The 24,159-nt window shown below is 45.3% G+C and overlaps 2 protein-coding genes across 2 annotated transcripts; both read right to left on the bottom strand.

Annotated features, from left to right (window-relative positions):
* Nucleotides 1–4,371: 4,371 nt before the first annotated feature.
* On the bottom strand, nt 4,372–6,038 carry LOC130177978 (trace amine-associated receptor 7e-like). Its single transcript, XM_056390022.1, has 2 exons — nt 5,801–6,038; nt 4,372–5,242 (listed from the first exon to the last, which is right to left on the bottom strand). The coding sequence occupies exons 1-2, from the start codon at nt 5,965–5,967 to the stop codon at nt 4,432–4,434; spliced, it is 978 nt and encodes a 325-aa protein (XP_056245997.1). The 5' UTR covers nt 5,968–6,038; the 3' UTR covers nt 4,372–4,431.
* Nucleotides 6,039–8,530: 2,492 nt separating this feature from the next.
* LOC130177607 (trichohyalin-like) lies at nt 8,531–23,972 on the bottom strand. Its single transcript, XM_056389500.1, has 18 exons — nt 23,925–23,972; nt 21,798–21,850; nt 20,778–20,934; nt 19,446–19,516; nt 19,192–19,318; nt 18,950–19,056; nt 18,500–18,778; nt 17,688–17,823; nt 17,517–17,605; nt 11,412–13,413; nt 11,214–11,345; nt 10,296–10,910; nt 10,136–10,216; nt 9,893–10,045; nt 9,531–9,680; nt 9,383–9,436; nt 9,228–9,287; nt 8,531–9,143 (listed from the first exon to the last, which is right to left on the bottom strand). Exons 1-18 carry the CDS (start codon nt 23,970–23,972, stop codon nt 8,916–8,918), a joined length of 4,542 nt encoding a protein of 1,513 aa, XP_056245475.1. The 3' UTR covers nt 8,531–8,915.
* Between the last annotated feature and the right edge of the window lie 187 nt (nt 23,973–24,159).

Here is a 24,159-nt window from a genome sequence, read left to right as displayed (position 1 = left end):
TCTTTCCTCTCAGGAGCTTCTCCAGCGGTGGAAACCCACATCGAGATTTACTCATGTCGCTTCTTTTCTTTGCCGTTGAATGTGGTTTCGTGTCGGGAGCGGGCCTTCGGGATGCAGATGAATATCGTCTTTTAGAATGTTCAGCCATTCCTGTGTTTCTGTGATGCCAACCTCAAGCGCTGCCAGAAGTTGTTCTTCTTTGTGGGACTGAGGGCAGACTTGACACACCACTGACTCACACAGCGTCTAGCGTCACAAAGTGGTATTACAACACGAGACAGGTCGGGCTGGCTGGTTACCATGTTCATTTCAGTAGATAACTCTGAAATACAACAGATGAAGGTCTTGATCATGACATCATCACTGTGGCTGCTTCACACACGTGTTAATTCATTATTTGAACATTTTAAATTAAAGTTCTGGCCACATCTTATTTTGCACCTTTACAGCACAACCACCAAAGCTGACATTTAAAAGTAAAGCTACATGTTCTTTGTCCACATTGCAAACCAACTTACAGTTTTGACACTTAGTTAAAACAAAGACATTGAGATTAACTTGACTTATATTGACACATCTGATGCATATAAAACATTTTGATTTGCTTTGACAGTATATAAATCTATGCTTGGAATATAAAATACAATCATGCTTTCCCTTATACTTACATTCAATTTGTGACGTACAAATGTTTGTATTTGCTCATTTTGCATTCAGGTCAGTAGATGTTGCACTGCTCACATGAAGCATTAAGATATAAACCCTTTGTGGAACCACTTTGCTGAGAAAGTAAAACCTTTGATGCTGTGGGACTCACATCCAGTACCAGGCAGTTGATTTCTGCAAGCAAAGAAGATACAACAGCCCGGGAAATTTTACTCACCGAGTATTTCACTTACTGACCATGGACTGCTCACAGAGCCAGGTTTCAGTTTCTTGCAGACATGTTGGTTTCTGAGTTCTGTATATAAAGTCATGGGGCTGTCTCACCAGTCACTGTATGTTGGCAGTCTTTATGTTACAACCCAGCCAGGGGAAAAGGGAAGCAACATAAAACCAGGAGTTATTAGTAAATCAAATTTACTGATTTAATTTATTGCGTAACCAGGAGGGTAAATAAGTAAACAAATATACTAACAAGGCTTAAACTTTCTTCCTCTGATGCTGAAACGGCAGCAGATGTGGTGAGGACTGACAGGATCATTGCTGCACCAATAGGAGAAGCAAGCCGTGGAGTCGGAGGCTCCTCCTCTCTGCTCCGACAGGGACAAGTAATCCATCAGTTAGTGTTAACGTGCCCAAGCTTTGTGCAGCAACAGGCTGTAATAACAAGAACAACTGTAGAGAGTCTTTGCTCTGCACGGCCGCCTACACCTGCTACCTGACCGCAGCAGGCTCCTGGATACGCGGTACGAAGTCGCTGCTAACAAAGTTAGCATTCATAATTCGAGGTAAACTTTATCTCTTAGTGTTAAAATAATCTTAGTAGCTAATTGCATACATGTCCACATTTGATAAATATCACATATATGAGGAGAAAGCTTGTAACATTAGCTGAAGCTACTGTGTGTAAGCTAACTGTGTGGTGTAACCACTTGTATTAAAACCATAGACCAAGGGGAAATATGTTATAACGTGTTTTAAAATGAGTTCTGCAAAGCGAAGGTGACGTCACCGACCTTAGTGTTAACAGAGACAGCGGGTCAATGTCGGTAAGTCACGGTCACTAAACGATCCCGTTATTACAGTGAACTGTCGTGTCTGGACGAGCTGTTAAAGAGCAGAGCAGCGGACGTGTGTGTCGTGTTTGTTCATATTAAGTTTGGTTCAGTGTTAGTCGGATAGTTTTCAGCTCTAGTTCTTTTCATTATTGATGACAGGAGTCAAAACATCTGTTGGAATGATTCTGTCTCTGTCAGAATAAAGAACATGACTGAGAGCTGAGAACCATCATGACATGTGCACCTGCACAATGACTCCAAACTCAGTATTAGTTTCTATTCTATTGTTATTTCATGTAAAACGGTTCAGCAGACTGTTTATTACAATAAGCTGAGGGAATAATGTATTTTCAGATATCTGTGATCATCTAATCAGAGCGCTGTTTCTTTTGTCTTTTTCTCTTTACTCTACAATATGATATTGATAAGATTTCTCTCTATTATAATGTTTTTTTTCCATCCAGCCAAGGTCTGGATCTTTGGAGACACCTACAACCTCTTGCAGTGATGATGGAGGCCCTGCACCACCTCCACCTGCAGTGTCCACACATGAAGATCTTCTCTTCCCAAACATAAACACAGTGTCTTATATGATAATATAGTATTTTTTAATGTAACACTTGTGGCCATAACATTGTTCAGTCTGATCAGCTGTGCTCTTCCTTGTTCCCTTCACCCTCACTGTCGTATTACACTCTCTGCCCCACGTCAGACATACAATCACATGACCTTTGGACTCCACTGCAGCTGTAACAAACTGTCAATAGTTTCAAACATTAGATTCATATTTCATATTCCTCAGTCATTATAGTTAATATCAATGTGCTGTTCCAACAGCATCACTTATTTAGAGGGAGATTGTTACTGGAACAAATAAATATTAACTTTCACACATTAGGACTCATGATGAATAATGATTATACTTGTTACTAAAGATTCTTTTGCTGTTGATTCAACTACTTCTTTTTATTAAGCAAACTTACATATGACTGAAATTCAGCTTTAACTTCATCCACAACTATTTCTTGATTTTAAATAGTTAGTTGATTGTAAATTGTTCACTACAGTATTTAATTAATCCATTTATTATTCTTTTATACATGTTTCCAGTGTTGGCAATTGTTTAAATTAATGTAGTTTATTATGTCCAATAAAGTTATTTATGAAGTTCTTGCTTTAACTTTATTGATGGTTTTTACAGAACACATCTGGTATGAATTTTCACAATAGTAACACGTACAGCATTGTGTGACTATTTCTATGTTAGTTTTAATCAACAACATAAATACTAGAAATATTTAAATGTTGTCTGACAACACTGTCAATGAAGGATAAAAAAACATGCTGATGTTAAATTTCATTCCATATGCATTAACACAGCTAAAATGGTCAAAAAAAAAGAAAGTGAACTGGACACAAATAGAGCATAGAGCCCAGAGGCTTAAGAGTTGAATGAAAGTAGACTGTCAACTTTTACTGAACTTTTGGGTCATTCATGATAAATGTTTTGCAATTACATTGTGTTTTATTAATTTTTCACATATTAGAAATGACAAATAAATGCCTGAAGTAATTTAACAATTGTGAAACATCCTTAGAACCAAAAACAGGATTCAATTTCAGAATCATTTAAATCTGCCTGATGGTAAAAAGTATGTGCTGGAAACGGCGGCTATCTTGAAATTGAAAGTGGCTAAAGGGATTTTTAAAATTAATGGCCCCAGAGGAATAAACATATGGTGCTTGTGTCCACATTTGAAAGATTATCACAGTTATTTGATACCTTTGTACTAGGGCTAAATGATATGCAAAAAAATCATATTGTGATTATTTTGGCAGATACTGTGACATGAGTCATGATTTCAGTGTGAATGGTCATTTATGTTGTGACACATTTTACCTTTGATAAAAAAAACTGCAGCCCCTGTGATTTGAATATTGCACATGGCCATATTGTGATTTCAATAATATTTCAATTAATTGTTCAGCACTAATTTATATGTATATAGATTTAAATACAGATCCATATTATACATACAGTGAATATACTGTAGAGTCCTATAGTTTTTAGGTTTATTTTTTGGGTGTGTCTTGTTTTATTTGACTGTTTAATCAGATCTCTGCTCTCACATGTTGGACTCTGTATTTTTACATGTGACACATAAACTGCTGAACAGAAACATTTTTCGGAGACGCAGTTGATCATGTCACAGTCTGAGCTAGAAGTTATTTACACTCTGATCCGAGTTCAGTTCATACAGAGAGCAGGTTGTGAAACAGACTTCAAACACTGTCAGAGGCTGTGATGTTGATAACACCTGGTGACCTCAGGTAACATCAGACATGACGAGTCCAGAGCTTCAAACATTAACACATTTTTTCTTCTTCTGTGGATTTTTTCTGTCATGAATCTTCCTCCAGACACACACTTCATATTTTCACATGTGCAGTTGATTCAGACTGAATTACTGGCTATTTATTGACTGTTTATTGTAAAGTGCATCAATCAATATCTCAACCCCCTACAGCGCCATCATGTGGCCAGTAATAAAGCTATGAACTCTTCAACACTCGATTTCACTGCAGCAAACTGTGACTGTTCACACATGAACACTCAACAGTTCAGAGCCTTTCACCTACATGTGAACACGTCATGTTGCGTCGGGTTGAATTAAAGAACAAAGAGAAGGTCTCATGTTCATCAGAGTCTCTACAGGACGTTGGCCTCACAGGATCCAGGCTGCAGGATCTGAAGAGTGACAATGAGTCTCACAGCTTTTCTGAACCAGGGGTAGAACAGGGCGTAGAGGAGCGGGTTCAGACAGGAGTTAAAGTACATCACAAAGCTTATGAAGGCCTCAGTGGAGGAACCCACCAGGATGTTTCCACCCGACATAGTCAGACAGTAGTACGGAGAGTAACAGATCAGAAACACAGCGACCAGAACCCCCAGAGTCCGGGCCGCCTTCAGCTCAGACCTCCTTGCCGTCAAAGTCATCGAGTACCCGACTGTGATGGCGGCAGTGTGAGAGCGCATGGCACGAGCCTGAGACACCGCCACTGCAAATACTTTCATATACAGAACTGTGATGATAGCGATGGGGATAACGAAGGCAACAGCGAGGTCCGCGTCTCCCGCCACGTTAACCACACACTCTCCGTGGCAGGGATTATACCTGCCCGGTTGTTTCAGGTGATCATACATGATGGCAACGCTGTAGACAACAGAGCAGAGCCAACACAGACACACAGCGGCTGTCACCACCCTCACAGTGACCCTGGTGGGGTAACGAAGGGGGTCACAAATCGCCACGTAGCGGTCGATTGATATGAGGACCATGCTTCCTACAGAGGCGGAGATCAGGGTGTAAGGCAGGAGGAAGTACAGAGCACACATGAGGTCTCCCAGGACCCAGCAGGTCCCCGTCATGAGGCTCTCAACCGGGATCACAAGGAGGCCCACGAAGAAGTCCGAGACCGCCAGAGAGAGAAGGATGAGGTTGGTGGGGGAGTGGAGCTGCCTGAAACCACAGGACACCAACAAGGTGATGAAGAAACAGCAGCCAAGAATCATTCAAACCACAGTTCATCACAGTAAAAGGCCACAGCTACAGGCAGCAGCAGGTTCATCAGACTGAGTCAAATCTACTTCAACCCTGTGGTGAGTCAGTGAACCTGTGGACACATTTGTAGTTTGCATTAAAATAAAAGTCATCAGGTTACACAAAAGAAAACACAGACGCAAAGTAGAAAACTCTGAAAGTCAAAGTTCCCACGCTGTGAGGGACCCTGAAGTTACAGGACAGAAGCTGGAAAAACAGGGAGACAGTTCACAAGTTAAATATTAAATGATTGAAAACTTCAGACCACTGACATTTTATTTTGACATCAACAATAATCCAGTGTTCCCTGTGGTTTCATATCAACCTGTGAACCTGTAAAACTCTGATGAGTGGAGATTATTTTCTACAGAAACTCAACAACACAAGCTGTGGATTTAAACATGGTTTCATCAGCTCTTCTTCTTCTTCCTGTGAATCTCAGGACAACAGTGGATCTGCACTCAGGTGTGCACTTACCTGAAGTGGGAGATGGAGATGATGAGCAGCAGGTTGAGAGCGGCAGTGAGCACAGAGATGAAGAACAGCAGGATGTAAACGAGCAGAGCCTCAGAGTGAGGAGGCTGTGGCCTCCTGCAGGAGGTGTTGAGGAGCTGTGGGAAGCAGAGCTCAGCCTCTTCCATCATGAGAGGAGCCGAGTGACCACAGCTCTGTCTGACTGCTCCTTTATCTCCTCTCCCTCCTCCTTCACTCTGTGAATCAAACTCTTCATTCGCCCAAAGTTTGATCCTCTCATGAACCTCCCCACCACCCCACCCCACCCTGTCTGAGACCACGTCCAGATTTTTGGTAAGTAAATCCACTTATATTATAATATTATAAAATAGATTAAACAGTGCAGAGGTGCTGGCCTGACCCCAAAGCGTTTCTCCACCTACCCAGTGACTGACCCTGGCTGCTATGAAGGATGCTGCCCAATGTGGCCTAGACCAGATGCTTCCATCACTTCTCCGATAGCGAGACCAGATGCCCGTTTCCCACGCCCGCGGTGTAGGATCACTGACGTCCTCCTTACCTAGAGCTACCAGCTCAGATGGGACATATGACAGGACCTGGTTCTGTCTGGAGTTGATGCCTCAACGCAGAGTTGAGTGACGCTTCACTCCAGGTATTTGCCTTCATGACCAGAGAGCTGATGTCCGCTTTGACCTCGGCTTGGCGCCAAGTGTGACTCGCCCTGTCCCCATTATCAGAGGGGTGCAGGAAGACACTTCGCACACTGCCTATTCCAGGCCGATGTTTGGGCCTGCAGCCCAACAGGCTTTGGATCAACACAGCACACGAGTAAACGAGGTCAGACAACAGTTTGCTGATTGTGTCGGACACCTTTGCCTAAAGCTGGACACACCAGCAGTCCTCGCCCTTCAGTCAGCACTCCTAGTCCCTCGAGAGCTGAACACTCATCTTTTCAACAGAGGCCCCCCCAGCGGGCCCCTCTGCAGCCTGCCTGTCAGACACCAAAGGATAGGGCACCCAAACACAGGGCTTCCAGCCAACGACCTCCCAGGCCACCCAAAGGTCATGGGGGTCAGGCCTAACTTCCAGACATGAGCAGTGTCTTCCTGCAACATCTCAGCTGCTGGGAGGCCTTGTTCTCAGACCCTGGGCTGGACCCTGTTGTCAACCCTTTCCAAAGGGTACAGCATCCAGTTCAGGCGTCAGCCCCAAAGGTTCAACGGCGTCTCAATGACTTGTCAACGACCCCGAGGGCTCTGGCTTGGATCCAGATCTTCACTATATGCATTGCAGCAGCGCTTTCTCCGCTGTAGACCAGGGGAGTGCGGATTCTTCCATAGGTGGATGATTGGCTGATATGTGCTCCGACCCGGGAGTAGGCGATCTGCAACATGGCGACTCTCTGGGCCCATGTGACCCAGCGTTCCCAGAGTTCTTTGCTTACCAGTCGGCATGTCATGTTCATCTGTGTTGCCCTTGATTCAAGGACAATGAAAACTTCTCAAGCAGGAGAGACACTTTCTGCGGTTCAGTCAGTGTTTCAGTTTCATGTGTTATGACATTAACATGTTCCAGGCTGGACATGCAGCTGCTGTGGTTCTGATCGTGTGATGTGTCGCACTGTAGGACAGAGATGTTTCTGTCACTTGGACGATGTAAAATCAGCCAGGGGCCAACGACAGGACGAAACCTGAAGCCGTGGATGTTACCTGTTTTTGAGAATGACTGGAACTGGAAAATTAAATCAAAACAATCATCTGTTTAATAACAGAGAGAATATGTTCTGTGATTCTGGTGAACTGAACCTTTAAGGTGACATCATGTGTTGAAGATCACGACAGAAAGAAAAACAGAGTGATCTGTCTCTAATGACCTGGTTGCATCATGTTGTTTATACTGAAGCCTGTTAACACCTCTGATTGCTGCCACGGGCTCATGTGACACAGGTGACACGGGTGAGCAGGTGAGCAGGTGAGCAGGTGTGAAAGGTTCACACTCAGCAACAGCAGCTAACGGGCCGCTCAGTGCCCAGAGGAAAACTACATGTGAAACAACAAACTGTGTGTGTAAACATTTGTGTGATGTTTGTTGTCACAGCGCACAGGTGAGTCTCTGAGGTTTAATGTGCAGAGTCGCAGTGGAGCGAAGGAACTGAGCAGATTCACACGTTTCCAGAAACTTAACTTACATCACAGGACAAGTCGGCGACCATAACCTCTTCAAAATTTACTCCAACGGAAAAACACAAAAGTCTGTGATTCAGTTTGAGGTTTCTGGTCTACATGAAGCTCCCGGTCTGGGTCGGTCCAGACTTGGGGACATGTCTCAGACTCTGAACTCTCCTGGATAATGTTTATGTTCTGACAGGTCTGACTACTACAGTACCCATGAGCCTCAGGCACTGTTGCCATGGAGAAGAGGCCTTTCAGATCTCTGTCAGAAACGGTCCAGAATTTTAGCTGCAGGTCTTATTTTCAGTTTTCTCAGCTCGTCGCTGTTAGCGAATCATGTGACAAATTTTTAATCTCTGTGATTGGACGTTTCTTGTCAGATTCAGGTGTGTAGTTCACATCTACCTTGAAAAGGTTTTGATGGTTCTTGTGGAGGTTCAAGGAATCTGAGAAAGTTCCAGGGGTCGTTGAGGAAGTAGAAACACGAACAAAGATCTGTCAGCGCCCCCCTCAGGCGGCACAACTAATTACAGCCAGAACAAAAATCTAATGAAAGACCATCCACGATATAAAAACTTTATTTAACTTTATACAAACACACAGCTGACCTCTGACCTTCACAAGACAGTCTCAGCTCAGACTGAAGGATCATGGGAAATGTAATGTCATGGCTCAGGGGTCAAAGTGACAGATGAAAACTGAAAACAAATACAACGGAATAAATAACTGATCAGTAACGGTTACATGACTTCATGTGGTCAAACAGCTTTAAACTCCACAGGGAGTCTTCACTGTGACTTGACTGCTGCAATCAGCCAATCAGAAGACAGCTCTTTAAAAAACTCAGTAAAATCTGGCTCTGAATAATCAAGCCATTTCCATAGCAACAGAACAGGAGATTTTTCTTAAAGCCTGTTGAGGTTTTAAGTCTTTTTTATTTTCAGGCATTATGATTGGCTGAGGGACATTCTAAGCTCCTCCTCCCTCAGGCTGCGGTCCAATCGCTGCGTCTCAGACTCTAAGACAGACGGGATTGGACGGCGTGTGACGGTGGCTAGCGAATCACTGAGGTCGTGTCTCAGAGAGAGCAGCCACTGGCTGTTTCTGGAGGACTGCTGGATAAACTCCGCCCTCTGCTGCTGATCCACAGCCAATGAGAGACGGAGCTGACTCACCTGAGGGGAGAAGACACAGTGACATCATCAGCATCCACCTGACAACTCAGAACACCTGAAACTCTTCTCCTATGCTGCTCTCACCTGGTCCTCCAGCTCCCTCAATCGGCTCCTCAGACGCTCTTCTTCTGTGGTGTCTGCGGTCTGCTGGACAAACACAAAGGGTTAACACACACACACACACACACACACACACACACACACACACACACACAGATGTACCTGTGTGTGTGTCTCACCTGAGATCTCGTGTCAATCAGCTGCTGTCTGAGCCTTGAACGCTCCTCCTCCACCTGAAACACAATGATACAAAATCAGTCCGTGTACCTGTCTCTCAGTCCGTGTACCTGTCTCTCAGTCCGTGTACCTGTCTCTCAGTCCGTGTACCTGTCTCAGTGTGTCTTTCAGTGTGTCTCTGTTTCTCTTCAGTTTGTCCTTCTGATTTTCCAGGTGAGAGTTTTTCTTGTTCAGTCGTTTCTGTTCCAGCTCCAGCTCAGCCACCAGACGCTGCAGGACCACCAGTCTGTCCCCGACAGCCTGCTGACACACACACACACACACACACACACACACACACACACACACACACACACACACACACACACACACACACACACACACACACACACACACACACACACACACACACACACACACACACACACACACACACACACACACACACTTAGCTCCACTGCAGTCAGGTGCTCAGGATATCCCTGTCGTATCGACCAATCAGAGACACTGGCCTGGTCTGGGTTAGGTCCCGCCCCCGAGCTCTGCTCCTGTTGGTGGGCTCTCTCCCTGTAACCAATCATAGCTGCCTCAGTTCGCTCCAGAGCCAATCGGACTCGATCCCTGTCCCTCTCCAGATCCTGGCTCCTCTGAGTCAGAGTGTAAACCTGGACAACAACATCATGATGTCACAGTAAACAGCATTAAATAAAACCTGTTTATTCACAGCAACAGACCAGGACTTAGTCTTTTTGAACCTCAGCTTCTCTTTGCCTCAGCAGCCTCCTGATCTCCTCTTTCTCCTGCAGCAGAGAGGAGATGTGCTCCTCCTCCTCCTCCTGAAATGATGAAACATAAACTGTTTAGAAATATCAGGTGTTTTTGTATATGTTTCTTCACTCTTCTGTTAAAGCTCACCTGTCCTCTTCCTTTCTTTCTGTCCTCTGTCTCTTGGTCCTTCCTCTTGCTCCTCTGTCCGCCCACCTCCTCTCTCTCCTCCTCTCTCTCCTCCTCCCTCTCTCTTGCTCTCTCAGCAGCCAGGGGGGAGATCTGTGTTTTCTGCTCCTCCAACATGGCTGCCGTAGCTCTGACCCGGCACAGCTCAGCCCGGCTCTCCTCCACCTCCCTCCCTCTCTCCTCCACCCTGGACCTCCACTCCTTCTCAGCCTCCTCCTGTCTCTCCTTTAGTGCCTGGATTTCTCCCAGCAGATCATTCAGCTTCAGCTCCTGCTCCTGCTCCATCTCTTCGACTCTGCTCCTCCATCGCTCCTCGGCCTTGCTCCTCTCCTCCTCCGCCCTCTCCTTCGTCTGTCGCGCCTCCTCCAGCTCCTCCATAACCTCCCTCCTCCTCCTCTCCAGGGCCTTGGCTCTGGCTCTCAGCTCCTCCACCTCTGCTCTTTCATTCTCCACCTCCCCTCTCGGTCTCTGCACCCCCTCCCTGACACTCCTTAGGTTCTCCTCTCTGATCCTCTCCGCCTCTTCCTTCTTCTCCTTCAGAGCGCTCCTCAGACGCTCCCCCTCAGCATGGCTCTCCTGAACGGCAGGATGTGGAAAAGATGAATGAATGTAGTCACTAGTTAGGGCGTGGTTAGCTTAGCTTAGCATAAAAACTGCAAAAAGGGGTAACAGCTAGCTTAGCATAAAGACTATAAACAGTGGGAAACAGTTAGCTTAGCTTAGCATTAAGATTGGGAACAGAGGAAAACAGTTAGCTTAGCTGAGCATAAAGACTGGAAAGAGAGGTAAACAGTTAGCTTAGCTTAGCATTAAGACATGAAACAGCTGATTAGCATCTGTATTGTGGTTGTCCTGGGTCAGGAGCAGGAAGTGCTGTACCTGCAGGAGGAGTTTCAGGTTGGTCATCTCCTCCAGCGCGGCCCTCAGACCCTCTTTCATCTGCTGCATCTCCTCCTCCTTCAGCTTCACCTCCTGCCTGGCTCGCTCCCTGCTCTGACTCAGACCGGACACCTGAAACACAGAACCAGGTAAGTCGTGTCCACAAACTTCTGGTCAGTTTGTTCAGGTGCGATTTACCTGAGTCTGCAGGGAGCTCAGGTTCACTGACATCACCTCCACACTCTGCTGCACTCCTCTCAGCTCCTCCTGCACTTCCTCCCTCCTCCTTCGCTCCTGCTGCGCCTCCTGTCCGAGAGCTGTCGCCTCCTTCTCCGTCTCCAGTAACTTCTCCAGTGTCTGTTCCTTCTCCCTCTGCTCCTTGTGCACCTCCTCTGTGATGACCATCAGCTCACCCCTGGTCCTCCTCAGTTCCTCCTGCACGTCCTCCCTCTGCCTCCACTCCCTCTGCACCTCTTCTCTGAGAGCAGTCACCTCTTCTCTCCTCTTCATAAGCTCTTGCTGCGCCTCCTCCTTCTCCCGTTTTTCCTCTTGTACCTCCTCTCTAAGAGCCGACAGCTTCCTCTCGCTCCTCCTCAGCTCGTCCTGTACTTCCTCCCTCTGCCTCCACTTCTCATGGGTCTCCTCCCTCCTCCTTTGCTCCTTCTGGACCTCTTCTTTAAGGGCTGTCATCTCCTCCTGTGCCTCCTTCTTCTCCTCTTGTTCCCTTTTCACTGCCTCTGTGAGAGCTGTCAACTCCTTCTCAGTCCTCCTCAGGCTCTCCTGCACCTCCTCCTTCACCCTTTGTTCCCTTGTTACCTCCTCTCTTAGTACACACACCTCCTCTCTTCTCCTCCTCAGTTCCTCCTGCACCTCCTCCCTCTGCCTCCACTCCCTCTGCACTTCCTCTCTGAGAGCAGTCACCTCTTCTCTCTTCTTCATAAGCTCCTGCTGCACCTCCTCCTTCTCCCTTTGCTCCCTCGTCACCTCCTCTCTGCTCCTCCTCAGATCCTCCTGCACCTCCTCCCTCTGCCTCCACTCCCTCTGCACCTCCTCTCTGAGAGCAGTCATCTCCTCTCTCCTCTTTCTCAGGTTCTCCTGTGCCTCCTCTTTCTCCCTTTGTTCCCTTGTTACCTCCTCTCTAAGTACAGACACCTCCTCTCTCCTCCTCCTCAGCTCGTCTTGTGCCCTCACCCTCTCCCTCTGCACCTCCTCTCTAAGAGCTGTCACCTCCCCCTCCCTCCTCCTTAGCTCTACTGACAGTCCTGTCATCTGCTCCTCCAGCTCTCTCACCCTGCACCTCCCTTTCTCCTCCACCAGGAGGAGCTGATCTCTCTCAGTCTCTACCAGTCTCCCTCGTTCCTCTTTGGCCTTCCTCAGTTCATCCTCAAGCCTCCTCTTTTCCTCCTCTTTACTCCTCAGACTCTCCCTTTGTGCCTCCATTTCTTTCTCCCTGTCTATCTGCTTATCCTCCAGCCTCCTCTTCTCCTCCCTCACCCTCCTCAGCTCCTCCTCCTCTCCCTCTCTCCCCTCCTGCATCACCATCAATCTGTTCTCCAGCCTCCTCTTCTCCTCCTCTGTCCTCCTCAGCTCCTCTCTTTGCTCCTTCACTTCGTTTTTCGTTTCCTCCCATCTGTCCTCCAGCGTGCTGCTCTCCTCCCTTGCTCTCCTCAGCGCCTCCCTTTCCTCCTCCTGCTCCTCCTCCACCTCCCTCACTTTCTCCTCCAGTCTCCTCTTCTCTTCCTCCACCTCCTTTAGCTTCTTGTCCAGCCTCCTCCTCCTCTCCTCCTCCGTTCTCCTCAGTGCCTCCTTCTCTCTCCCCTCCTCCTCTTCCCTCTCCTCCAAGGTGGCTCTGAGCTGCTGCACCTCCTCCTCTCGTTCCTTCAGGAGGTGGCTAACCTTTGCTGCCTCCCTCGTACTCCGCTCTGCCTTCTCTTGCCACTCCTTCACCTCCCCCTCCAGCCTGATGCTGGCCTCCTCCCTCTGTCTGGCTCTCCTCCTTACTCCCTCACTCTCTGACTGAGCCTCCTGCAGCTCCCTGACCTGGAAGGAGATCCTGTCATCTTTTTCTCCTGCCTCCCTCCTCTCTCTCTCCAGGAGATCCCGGGTTTCTCTCAGCAGAATCTCCAGCTGCTCCTCCCTCGCCTCCGTCTGCTTCTTCTTCTGCCCTCTGTTTGTCCAGCTGCTCTCTCTCCAGCGCCCCCTACAGGAGGACAGGACAGGAGGACAGAGACACAGAGACTCCTGATGGTCAGAGTGATGAGAAGCCAGAGCAGTGACAAACAGTAACTCTGTCCTGGTCTTTTACCTTCAGAGAGTTGATCTCCAGGAGGTGAAGAGTCTCTCTCTCCGTCAGCTGGACGTTCTCCAGCAGCTCAGTCTCCACCCTGAAACACAAACATCACAGCTCCAACATCTGTTCAATGACCACCTGTGATCAGTCATTTTTATCCTTCATATTTCCTTCAGTTTTTATTTATTTATCTTCTCTGGAGTCTAATTTTATTATAACTTCTACTTGCTTTTTCATTAATTATTCCTGTTTATATTGTTTTACATTGTGCAAAGGTTTGTGTTCACTATTAACTGATTAACTTTAACCGCAGTGTTTTCTAAATATTTCATCTTAGTTAACGGCTGGTTAACGAACATCAGCCGACAGAGAAACAACAACATGTTCATCTGAATGTGAGTCACTGAGTTTAACATCAAAAACCTTTGTTTGAAAACTGAGGCAGCTCAGAGACTGACTTCTTCTGTTAAACAGAACTCAGGAGGACACAGCAGAGTAGAACACAGTAGAGTAGAACACAGTAGAACTCAGTAGAACTCAGAGTAGAACTCAGTAGAGTAGAACACAGTAGAACTCAGTAGAACTCAGAGTAGAACTCAGTAGAGTAGAACTCAGTAGAGTAGAACACAGTAGAACTCAGTGGAACAGAGTAGAGCTCAGTAGAATAGAACTCAGTAGAGTAGAACACAGTAAGGTAGAACACAGTAGAGTAGAACTCAGTAGAACTCAGAGTAAAACACAGTACAGTAGAACACAGTAGAACTCAGAGTAGAACTCAGTCGAGTAGAACACAGTAGAACTCAGTGGAACAGAGTAGAGCTCAGTAGAATAGAACTCAGTAGAGTAGAACACAGTAGAGTAGAACACAGTAGAACTCAGTAGAACTCAGAGTAGAACACAGTAGAGTAGAACTCAGTGGAACAGAGTAGAACTCAGTAGAGTAGAACACAGTAGAACTCAGTGGAACAGAGTAGAACTCAGTAGAGTAGAACACAGTAAGGTAGAACACAGTAGAGTAGAACACAGTAGAGTAGAACTCAGTAGAACTCAGTGGAACAGAGTAGAACTCAGAGTAAAACACAGTACGGTAGAACACAGTAGAACAGAGTAGAACTCAGTAGAGTAGAACACAGTAGAACTCAGAGTAAAACACAGTCCAGTAGAACACAGTAGAACTCAGTAGAACTCAGAGTAGAACACAGTAGAGTAGAACACAGTAGAACAGAGTAGAACTCAGTAGAGTAGAACACAGTAGAACTCAGTGGAACAGAGTAAAGCTCAGTAGAATAGAACTCAGTAGAGTAGAACACAGTAAGGTAGAACACAGTAGAGTAGAACTCAGTAGAACTCAGTGGAACAGAGTAGAACTCAGAGTAGAACACAGTAGAACTCAGAGTAAAACACAGTACAGTAGAACACAGTAGAACTCAGTAGAACTCAGAGTAAAACACAGTAGAGTAGAACTTAGTAGAGTAGAACACAGTAGAGTAGAACTCAGTGGAACAGAGTAGAACTCAGAGTAAAACACAGTACAGTAGAACACAGTGGAACAGAGTAGAACTCAGAGTAAAACACAGTAGAGTAGAACACAGTAGAACAGAGTAGAACTCAGTAGAGTAGAACACAGTTGAGTAGAACACAGTAGAACTCAGAGTAAAACACAGTACAGTAGAACACAGTAGAACTCAGTAGAGTAGAACACAGTAGAACTCAGTGGAACAGAGTAGAGCTCAGTAGAATAGAACTCAGTAGAGTAGAACACAGTAGAGTAGAACACAGTAGAGTAGAACTCAGTAGAACTCAGTGGAACAGAGTAGAACTCAGAGTAAAACACAGTAGAACTCAGTGGAACAGAGTAGAACTCAGAGTAAAACACAGTAGAGTAGAACACAGTAGAACTCAGTAGAACTCAGAGTAGAACACAGTAGAGTAGAACACAGTAGAACTCAGTAGAACTCAGAGTAGAACACAGCAGAGTAGAACACAGCAGAGTAGAACACAGCAGAGTAGAACACAGTAGAGTAGAACACAGTAGAGTAGAACACAGTAGAACTCAGTAGAACTCAGAGTAGAACTCAGTAGAGTAGAACACAGTAGAGTAGAACTCAGTAGAACTCAGTGGAACAGAGTAGAACTCAGAGTAAAACACAGTAGAACTCAGTAGAACTCAGAGTAGAGCTCAGTAGAATAGAACTCAGTAGAGTAGAACACAGTAAGGTAGAACACAGTAGAGTAGAACTCAGTAGAACTCAGTGGAACAGAGTAGAACTCAGAGTAAAACACAGTAGAACTCAGTGGAACAGAGTAGAACTCAGAGTAGAACACAGTAGAACTCAGTGGAACAGAGTAGAACTCAGAGTAAAACACAGTACAGTAGAACACAGTAGAACACAGTAGAACTCAGAGTAAAACACAGTAGAGTAGAACTTAGTAGAGTAGAACACAGTAGAGTAGAACTCAGTGGAACAGAGTAGAACTCAGAGTAAAACACAGTAGAGTATAACTCAATAGAACTCAGTAGAATAGAACTCAGTAGAGTAGAACACAGTAGAGTAGAACTCAATAGAACTCAGTAAAACAGAGTAGAGCTCAGTAGAACTCAGTAAAACAGAGTAGAGTAGAAAACAGTAGAGTAGAACTCAATAGAACTCAGTAGAATAGAACACAGTAGAGTATAACTCAATAGAACTCAGTGGAATAGAGTAGAGTAGAAAACAGTAGAGTAGAACTCAATAGAACTCAGTAGAATAGAACACAGTAGAGTAGAACTCAATAGAACTCAGTAAAACAGAGTAGAGCTCAGTAGAATAGAACTCAGTGGAATAGAGTAGAGTAGAAAACAGTAGAGTAGAACTCAGTAGAACTCAGAGTAAAACACAGTAGAGTAGAACACAGTAGAGTAGAACACAGTAGAGTATAACTCAATAGAACTGAGTAAAACAGAGTAGAGCTCAGTAGAATAGACCTCAGTAGAACAGAGTAGAGTACCGTCTGTGTGTCTCTGTCTCCAGCTGTCTGTTCCTCTCCTCCTGTCTGTCTCTCTCTCTCCTCAGTCTGTCGTTCTCTCTCTTCACCTCCTCCAGCTGCAGACGCAGAGAAGACGACGCCTCCTGCTCCCTGTCCACACAAACACATCACCGTCATCACATGATTAAACTGAAGTCAGAGGTCATTCAGCAGCTGAAGGAATCAACTGTGAAACACACAGATCTCTTATACTGTCAGGTGTGTTTAGTCAGGTGTGTAGTCAGATGTGTGTATTCAGGTGTGTGTATTCAGATGAGTGTAGTCTGGTGTGTGTATTCAGATGAGTGTAGTCTGGTGTGTGTATTCAGGTGTGTGTGTATTCAGGTGTGTGTAGTCAGGTGTGTGTATTCAGATGAGTGTAGTCTGGTGTGTGTATTCAGGTGTGTGTGTAGTCAGATGTGTGTATTCAGGTGTGTGTGTATTCAGGTGTGTGTAGTCAGATGTGTGTAGTCAGATGTGTGTATTCAGGTGTGTGTGTATTCAGGTGTGTGTAGTCAGATGTGTGTAGTCAGATGTGTGTATTCAGGTGTGTGTGTATTCAGGTGTGTGTAGTCAGGTGTGTGTATTCAGATGAGTGTAGTCTGGTGTGTGTATTCAGGTGTGTGTGTAGTCAGATGTGTGTGTAGTCAGATGTGTGTATTCAGGTGTGTGTGTATTCAGGTGTGTGTAGTCAGATGTGTGTGTAGTCAGGTGTGTGTGTAGTCAGATGTGTGTATTCAGGTGTGTGTGTAGTCAGATGTGTGTGTAGTCAGATGTGTGTGTATTCAGGTGTGTGTAGTCTGGTGTGTGTATTCAGGTGTGTGTGTAGTCAGATGTGTGTATTCAGGTGTGTGTGTATTCAGGTGTGTGTAGTCAGATGTGTGTGTAGTCAGGTGTGTGTATTCAGGTGTGTGTGTAGTCAGATGTGTGTATTCAGATGTGTGTACCTGCTCAGTACGTCCAGAGTGTGTGTGAGCTCCAGCTGAGTGTGTTGTGTGTGTGTCTGCAGCTGCTGGTTGTCGTCCTCCAGCTGTTTCAGTCGCAGCTGTAGAGCTGCTTTCTCCTCGCCGAGCCGCCGCAGAGATAGCTCTGCCCCCTGAAACACACACACACACACACGTCAGATTTAGACACCTCTGTGACCTCTGACCTGCAGTAGAAGCTGCTCTGTTACTGACCTGCAGTTCCTCATGTCTCCACTGCAGGGTGCTCTCTGTCTGAGACAGGACAGACAGCAGGGAGGACAGGTCCAGACTGAGGACGCTGTCTGAGGACACACACAGAGACACAGTCCTGCTGCTGCTGTTCAGGACTCTGGACTGGAGACACAACACAACCTCCTTCAAATTAAAAGCCTCTGTGGAGTTTACATTCAGAGTTTGTTCATTGTTTCGTTGTGATAAATGATTATTACTGATATCGATCAGTATGGAAATATATACTGTCATATTGATCATCCCTGACTCACCAGTCTGATCACAGCCTGACTGACAGACTGCAGCCTCCTCTCTGTCTCTATGTGTCTCTCTACCTCTCTCTCTCTCTCCTCCCTCTGACTCTGCTCCGCCTGCAGTGAGCGAGAGAGCTCCACAATCCTGAGAGAGACAGAGAGAGAGAGAGAGGGAGAGAGAGACAGAGAGACAGAGAGAGAGAGAGGGAGAGAGAGAGAGGGAGAGAGGGAGAGAGAGAGAGAGAGAGAGAGAGAGAGAGAGAGAGAGGAGAGAGAGAGAGGGAGAGAGAGAGAGGGAGAGAGGGAGAGAGAGAGAGAGAGAAGAGAGAGAGAGAGAGAGAGAGAGAGGGAGAGAGAGAGAGAGAGACAGAGAGAGAGAGGGAGAGAGAGAGAGAGAGAGAGAGAGAGAGAGGGAGAGAGAGACAGAGAGAGAGAGGGAGAGAGAGAGAGAGAGAGAGAGAGAGAGAGAGAGAGAGAGAGAGAGAGGTTGAAGTCTGAACCTCAGCAGAAACGTAGGTGGAGGAGGTGTAAGTCACTTACCGCTCCTTCAGCTGAGAGACTTCAGCCTTGTGGAGGACCTCCTCCTCCTCTTTGTGCTCCAGCTCCCGCAAGGAGAAGGTTCCCAGGGTGGAGGAGGAGACGAGAGGAGGGTCAGAGGCCAAGGAGTCCGCAGGAGGGAGGACCAGAGTGGAGGACAGAGGAGGGGGAGAGGATGAGGGGGGAGGCAGGTCAAAGAGGAGAACAGGGGGAGGCACAGAAGAGGAGGAAGGTTTGATGTGAGGAGCGCTGAGCCGCAGGGAGGAGGAAACGGAGTCACAGCTGGAGAGGAGAGAGGAGGAGAGACGAGAAAACTCCGCCCTCAACTGCCACAGATCCCTGCAGACAGAGACAGGTGATCAACCAGCAGCAGATTCATCACAGGTGTATAAACATATGTGTTGGTGAACTAACAGCAGGTTGGTTAACATGTGGTCAATGTGAGAGACGTACCTGTCAGCAGCTGTTTTAACCGTGTGACACTGTCGCCTCAGAGCAACTACAGACCTCCAGACTGACAACAAGCGAGCCTGCTGCTGACCCACATGACCTGACCGACACTACACACACACGCACAGTCAGACTTTCAAATTAAAGGTGGCTCAGTCTGAAAATCAAATCTAAAACTTTCAGTGAACAGAGTAAAACCTGCAGACCTCCTTCTCTCTCAGCCAATCAGACTCTCTCTGCTCTGCCTCCTCCACTGCTCTCGTCCAATCAGCTGTCAGCTTCTGGAGGTCCTCCCTCAGGACCTGGTTGGTGTGCTCTGATTGGCTGAGCTGCTCCCGCAGGAGACCATTGGTCTGGACCAGACTGACTGACCTGAAGAGTCACACAGGTGAGTCTGAGAGAGAGAGAGAGAGAGAGAGACACACACACACACACACACACACACACACACACACACACACACACACACACACACACACACACACACACACACACACACCTCTGCTGTTCCTCCTCCAGTCTGATGAGGGCGCTCTCCAGAGAGTCACTGTGTTCATCTCTGATCCTCTGCTGTACAAACACAACAGCACAAATACTCAACATCTGGAACACTGTTCTGTAGTACTTTAGTACCAGTGTTTCCTCTAGGATTTTTTTCAGCAGTGGGGGGCATGCTCTCCGGAGGGGGGGGGGGGGGGGGGGTAGAGTCAGTGGCAAAGTTTGCACCCAGGCTCATCTCTCTCTACAGTTTACACTCACATCACATCTGTTTACAAGTGTGAACATTAAAACACTATTTTTTACCGAGTCAGTAAAAGGCTTATGACGCTACCTGACTAGCGTCTTCTTCATCTGTTGTCTTCCTCTTCTTAGAGAAGTATCTGAACAAGCTCATCTGAAAATGCAGTCAGCAGTTAAAACATAATGACGTGTAGATATTAGCTTAATGCTATCAATTAGTTTACCCAAGTTAGCGTCACTGAGTTGGCTAATAAGTCTACCTTTTCTCCGGTAATTCGCTGCCTTATTCCTCACGACTACACTTTTCTGACTCACCTGGTGCCTGACGTGACGTCACTTTCAAGGCCGCGCTCTCGCGAGTAATTAACTCCAATAGGATCCTCCAACCCCCCCACTCCCTCCCTCCCCTCCCCCCGCTGTTGCGCTCATCATCACACAGGCTGTGAAGGTGGAGAGATGTGGCGGTGGAGAGATGTGGCGGTGGAGAGATGTGAAGGTGGAGAGATGTGAAGGTGGAGAGATGTGAAGGTGGAGAGATGTGGCGGTGGTGCATTTGCGACAATAAAAAAAAAAAAGAAAAGAAATTTGGAGGCGTGGCGGCTGTGATTTAAATGAATGTAGAGGAAACACTGAGTACTGTAGTACTGTAGCAGTATTAGTATTACACCAGTATCTGACCTCAGTGTGCAGCAGCTGTGTCTGATCTTCCTGCAGCTGAAGCTCCAGATGCTGACATCGACCTCTGTACTCCACCACCTGCAGAATACTTCATCAGTACTACACTGTGATAGTACTACTGCTGATACTCTGGCCTGTTACTGCAGTACCTGCAGATTACTTCATCAGCACTACACTGGGACCCTCGGTCCTGGACTCTCACCTTGTTCTGTAGCCGGTGGATGAGCAAGGCCTGTCTGGCCTCCCTCTCTCTCCCCTCCCTCACCTTCCTCCTCCACTCTCTCTGCTCACCCTCCGCACGCAGAGAGAGGGCGAGCGAGGGACACACTGACTGGCACAGCTGGAGAGAGAGAGAGGATTAAAGCTTTGATTCACCCTGATGATCACATGACCTCCTCCCCCCCTTCCTCACCCTGTCATTCAGAGCTCTGCTCCTGGACTCCAGCTCCTCTCTCTCCGCTCGACTCTCTGCCAGCTCGTCCTGCAGACGACCCACCTCCTGTTTAAGCTCCGCCTTCTCCTGCTGCCAGCCAATCAGCAGCTCCGGTTCCATGGCAACAGGTGGACACCTGTACAGAATGGACATGAGGACTGATCACAGCACAATCAAATAATAAGAATAAGCAATTAAAATTCGAAATTTAATTTTAGAAATGTTTGGTTCAAAACGTCTTTTTCTCTCATGAGTTTTATTTTCCGTCACTTTTTATTTACTTTTCATCTGGACAAATAATAATTTAATACTTTTAGCAAAATACTTTATGTGGTTTCACTTTTATTTGATGCCTATTTAAATGAAATATTATATAAACTATGTCAAATACAGTTATATTGAAAAAGTCAACATTTATATGAATATGCACTTTAATACCTGACTGACCACTTGTTTTGTCCCTTTAAGCTTATTTTATCATATTTGTCGTTTATCAATTTTGTTGTTTTTCCTTCGTTTTCTTATTTTTTATTGATTCATTTTCTTTCCTGTGACCTGTAATGTTGTTATTACTGCTCGCTCAATTGTTTCTGCTTCTATCTGAATGTGATTTCAGTCTTCTTAACTTTCAATTTTTATATTATATTTGATTTTTATTTAACCTGAGGACGCTGACTCATGTAAAGTATCTGTGACCAGGTGTAGCGTACAGGTGAACAACCTGTTGGAGTGTGATCATTAATCCTGCCGTTAAACTGCAGCGACAGCACAACATCTATCCTGAGCACACGGGTCTGAACCCGGTCTGAACCGGTTCTAACCGGCTTCTGATTGACCCAGTCAGACGTTATGAACCGGTTTTAATTAACGGTATCGGCGTTAATTAACGGTAACGGCCGGTTTAACTGTAAACACCGGCTAGCCTGTTAGCATGCTAACACAGGAAACCGACACAAATAAAGTTTTTACCTGAAGCCGCAGCACGAGCTTGGATCTCACCGCCACAGGTAAACACGTCCGAACACGTTCAGAGCCGACGAGCCGCCGGTCCTCTCCGTTCACACCGAAATACACCACCGGAGACCTCCGAAGATTCAAACCGGGTCCCGGGACCTTTCACCCCGGAAATGATCCCAAAAAACACCGCCGGAAACTACAGGCGTTAAATCCACAGAGCGACACCTGGCGGTAGGAGGTGTTCACATGAACTTTAATTAATCAACATTAAACATGAAGAAAATACTAAATTACTACAATGAAATTAACCTTAATTAATCAATGAATAAAACTGAATTGATAAGATAAAAATAAACAACATAAATAAAATAAAAAATAAACAAAGAAAACGTAACCATATATGATAACTGTAATTAATAATATTAAACATAATTTAAAAAATAAATGAATAGAATTTTAAAAAAAAAAAAATATATATATATATTAACTGGAAAAACACTGTGTGTTTTGCTTTAACAAAGGATAGAGAATAAAAAGCTAAAAACTGTAATTTCACCATCACAAATACACTTCATTTAGTTTGTTTGTCTTTATAAGTTTTTACTTATGAGGTCACAACACACATGAACAATAATAAACTACAGTACACAACAGACCTGAGTCCACAACCCACTCAGTATCACAAAAATGTTAAGTAATTAAAACTTTAGCTAAAGAATGAAGCTTATTAAAAGCAGAAACATTGAGTAAATAAACTATAATGAAAAGTTTGTATTTAACTGTGTTTCAGCTCATGTGTCTGCTGATGCTCCTGGTCCGTCTCCATCCTCATGAAGTCTCTCAGTCTGGTTTCTTCCTGGTTCAGGTCAGTTCTTCATGTGGAGTCATGATCCAGAGCAGGACTGAAGAATCTGAGCTCACACGTTCTTTATAACTTCATTTATGTAATTAGCCTGCACTGGAAATCATATGGGATCAGTGTTGTTGCTGAGATTGAACTGTGGAGTCTGTTATTTTAAATCTATAGATCAAGTTTGTTTTCAGTTAAACAGTCCAATTTAAATATAATATATATTAGTGATATGTAATATTATTCAGATCATTTGGATTTAAGGATTTAACACTTTAGTGATGTTGTACAGAGGTTTATTCACTTTGTTGTAAACCTGAGAACATAAGAACCACGAGTCTGTTTATATTTATTTTATGTCTTTTTCCATCATATACAGTTAACTGGAGGAGCACAGACAAACCAGAATGTGGCAAATAATAAAACAAACAAAATTAAACCCCCAAAACAAAACCCCTCCTCCTACTTTTCTCTGTTTTACATGCAGCTACATTTACATTTATCATCAACATTTATATAGAAAGGATCAACAATAACGACTATAACAAAATAAAACCAACAGGAAATGAATAAATATTCAAACATGATCCAATGTTTTTATTCCTGACGTCACTGCACCTTCAATAAAGACTCAACAGAAACACTTACATCTGTAGGTGTGTGTGTTATTCGCTGTGTTTTAACACAGACATCATGTAATACAAACATCCAGTGTGTCTGTGAAATAAAGACATCTCTGAGATCAAATCATCACCTGGTCTAAAAGTGTGTTTGTGTTCAGTCTGACTGTAGCTGCAATTAAACACACAACACACACACACACACACACACACACACACACAAACACACACACACACTGAGTCAGCTTCTTGTACAGCTTTAACAGAAGCAGTCGACCCGTTGCTGCCACAGAAATTAAAAAAGCTTTTCTTTGGTTTTACTGATAAATGTTGAATTAAATGTAAATGTTTTTCTGCTTTAATTCATCTGAACAGTTTGAATCATTTTCATCAGCTGGTCTGTTTCTCATCAGAGCTTACTCACATCTGTAAACATTTCTTCCGCTTTCAAACTGTAAATAAATCTTTAGAGGGAAATTGTGGCCTTCAAAGTAAAGTCTACTCTTACTTTGAAAATATCCCGCTCTGAGGACGTGGTCACAAAATCTCAGAATTAAATCAATTAATTTCAAAGAAGCCGCTGAGTGAAGTAACTTAAAAGTGTCTGACTGATTCAACGAGCAACCGTCAGGACGGAGAGTAAGAGGGTCCAAAACACAGGAAGCTGACGTAGCTTATAATCCAAGAGTCAACATCTACCAGGTCCTCCAGGTCCACCAGGTCCTCTAGGTCCACCAGGTCCTCCATGTCCTCAGTCAGAGAGTAAACTGCTCATCAGGAGTCGAGTGCAGGAAGACCTCCTGGAGAAGCTGTCTGGTTATCTATCGGGACATTGAAGACCTTGAAGACATTGAAGACCTTGAAGACATTGAAGACCTTGAGGACACTGAAGACATTGAAGACCTTGAAGACATTGAAGACCTTGAAGTCATTG

Source organism: Seriola aureovittata, chromosome 11 (assembly GCF_021018895.1).
Source record: "Seriola aureovittata isolate HTS-2021-v1 ecotype China chromosome 11, ASM2101889v1, whole genome shotgun sequence".
Classification (NCBI taxonomy): Eukaryota; Metazoa; Chordata; class Actinopteri; order Carangiformes; family Carangidae; genus Seriola; species Seriola aureovittata.
This window is presented reverse-complemented; position numbering and strand designations above follow the sequence as displayed.

Coding starts and splice junctions, on each gene's coding strand:
- LOC130177978 (XM_056390022.1), bottom strand. CDS start 5,967: ATGATGGAAGAGGCTGAGCTCTGCTTCCCACAGCTCCTCAACACCTCC. Junction 5,243..5,800: donor ATCTCCATCTCCCACTTCAG/GTAAGTGCACAC, acceptor CTGTGGTTTCAG/GCAGCTCCACTCCCCCACCA.
- LOC130177607 (XM_056389500.1), bottom strand. CDS start 23,972: ATGGAGGACCTGGTGGACCTAGAGGACCTGGTGGACCTGGAGGACCTG. Junction 19,319..19,445: donor CTGGAGGAGGAACAGCAGAG/GTGTGTGTGTGT, acceptor GTGACTCTTCAG/GTCAGTCAGTCTGGTCCAGA. Junction 9,288..9,382: donor TGATTGACACGAGATCTCAG/GTGAGACACACA, acceptor TTTGTCCAGCAG/ACCGCAGACACCACAGAAGA.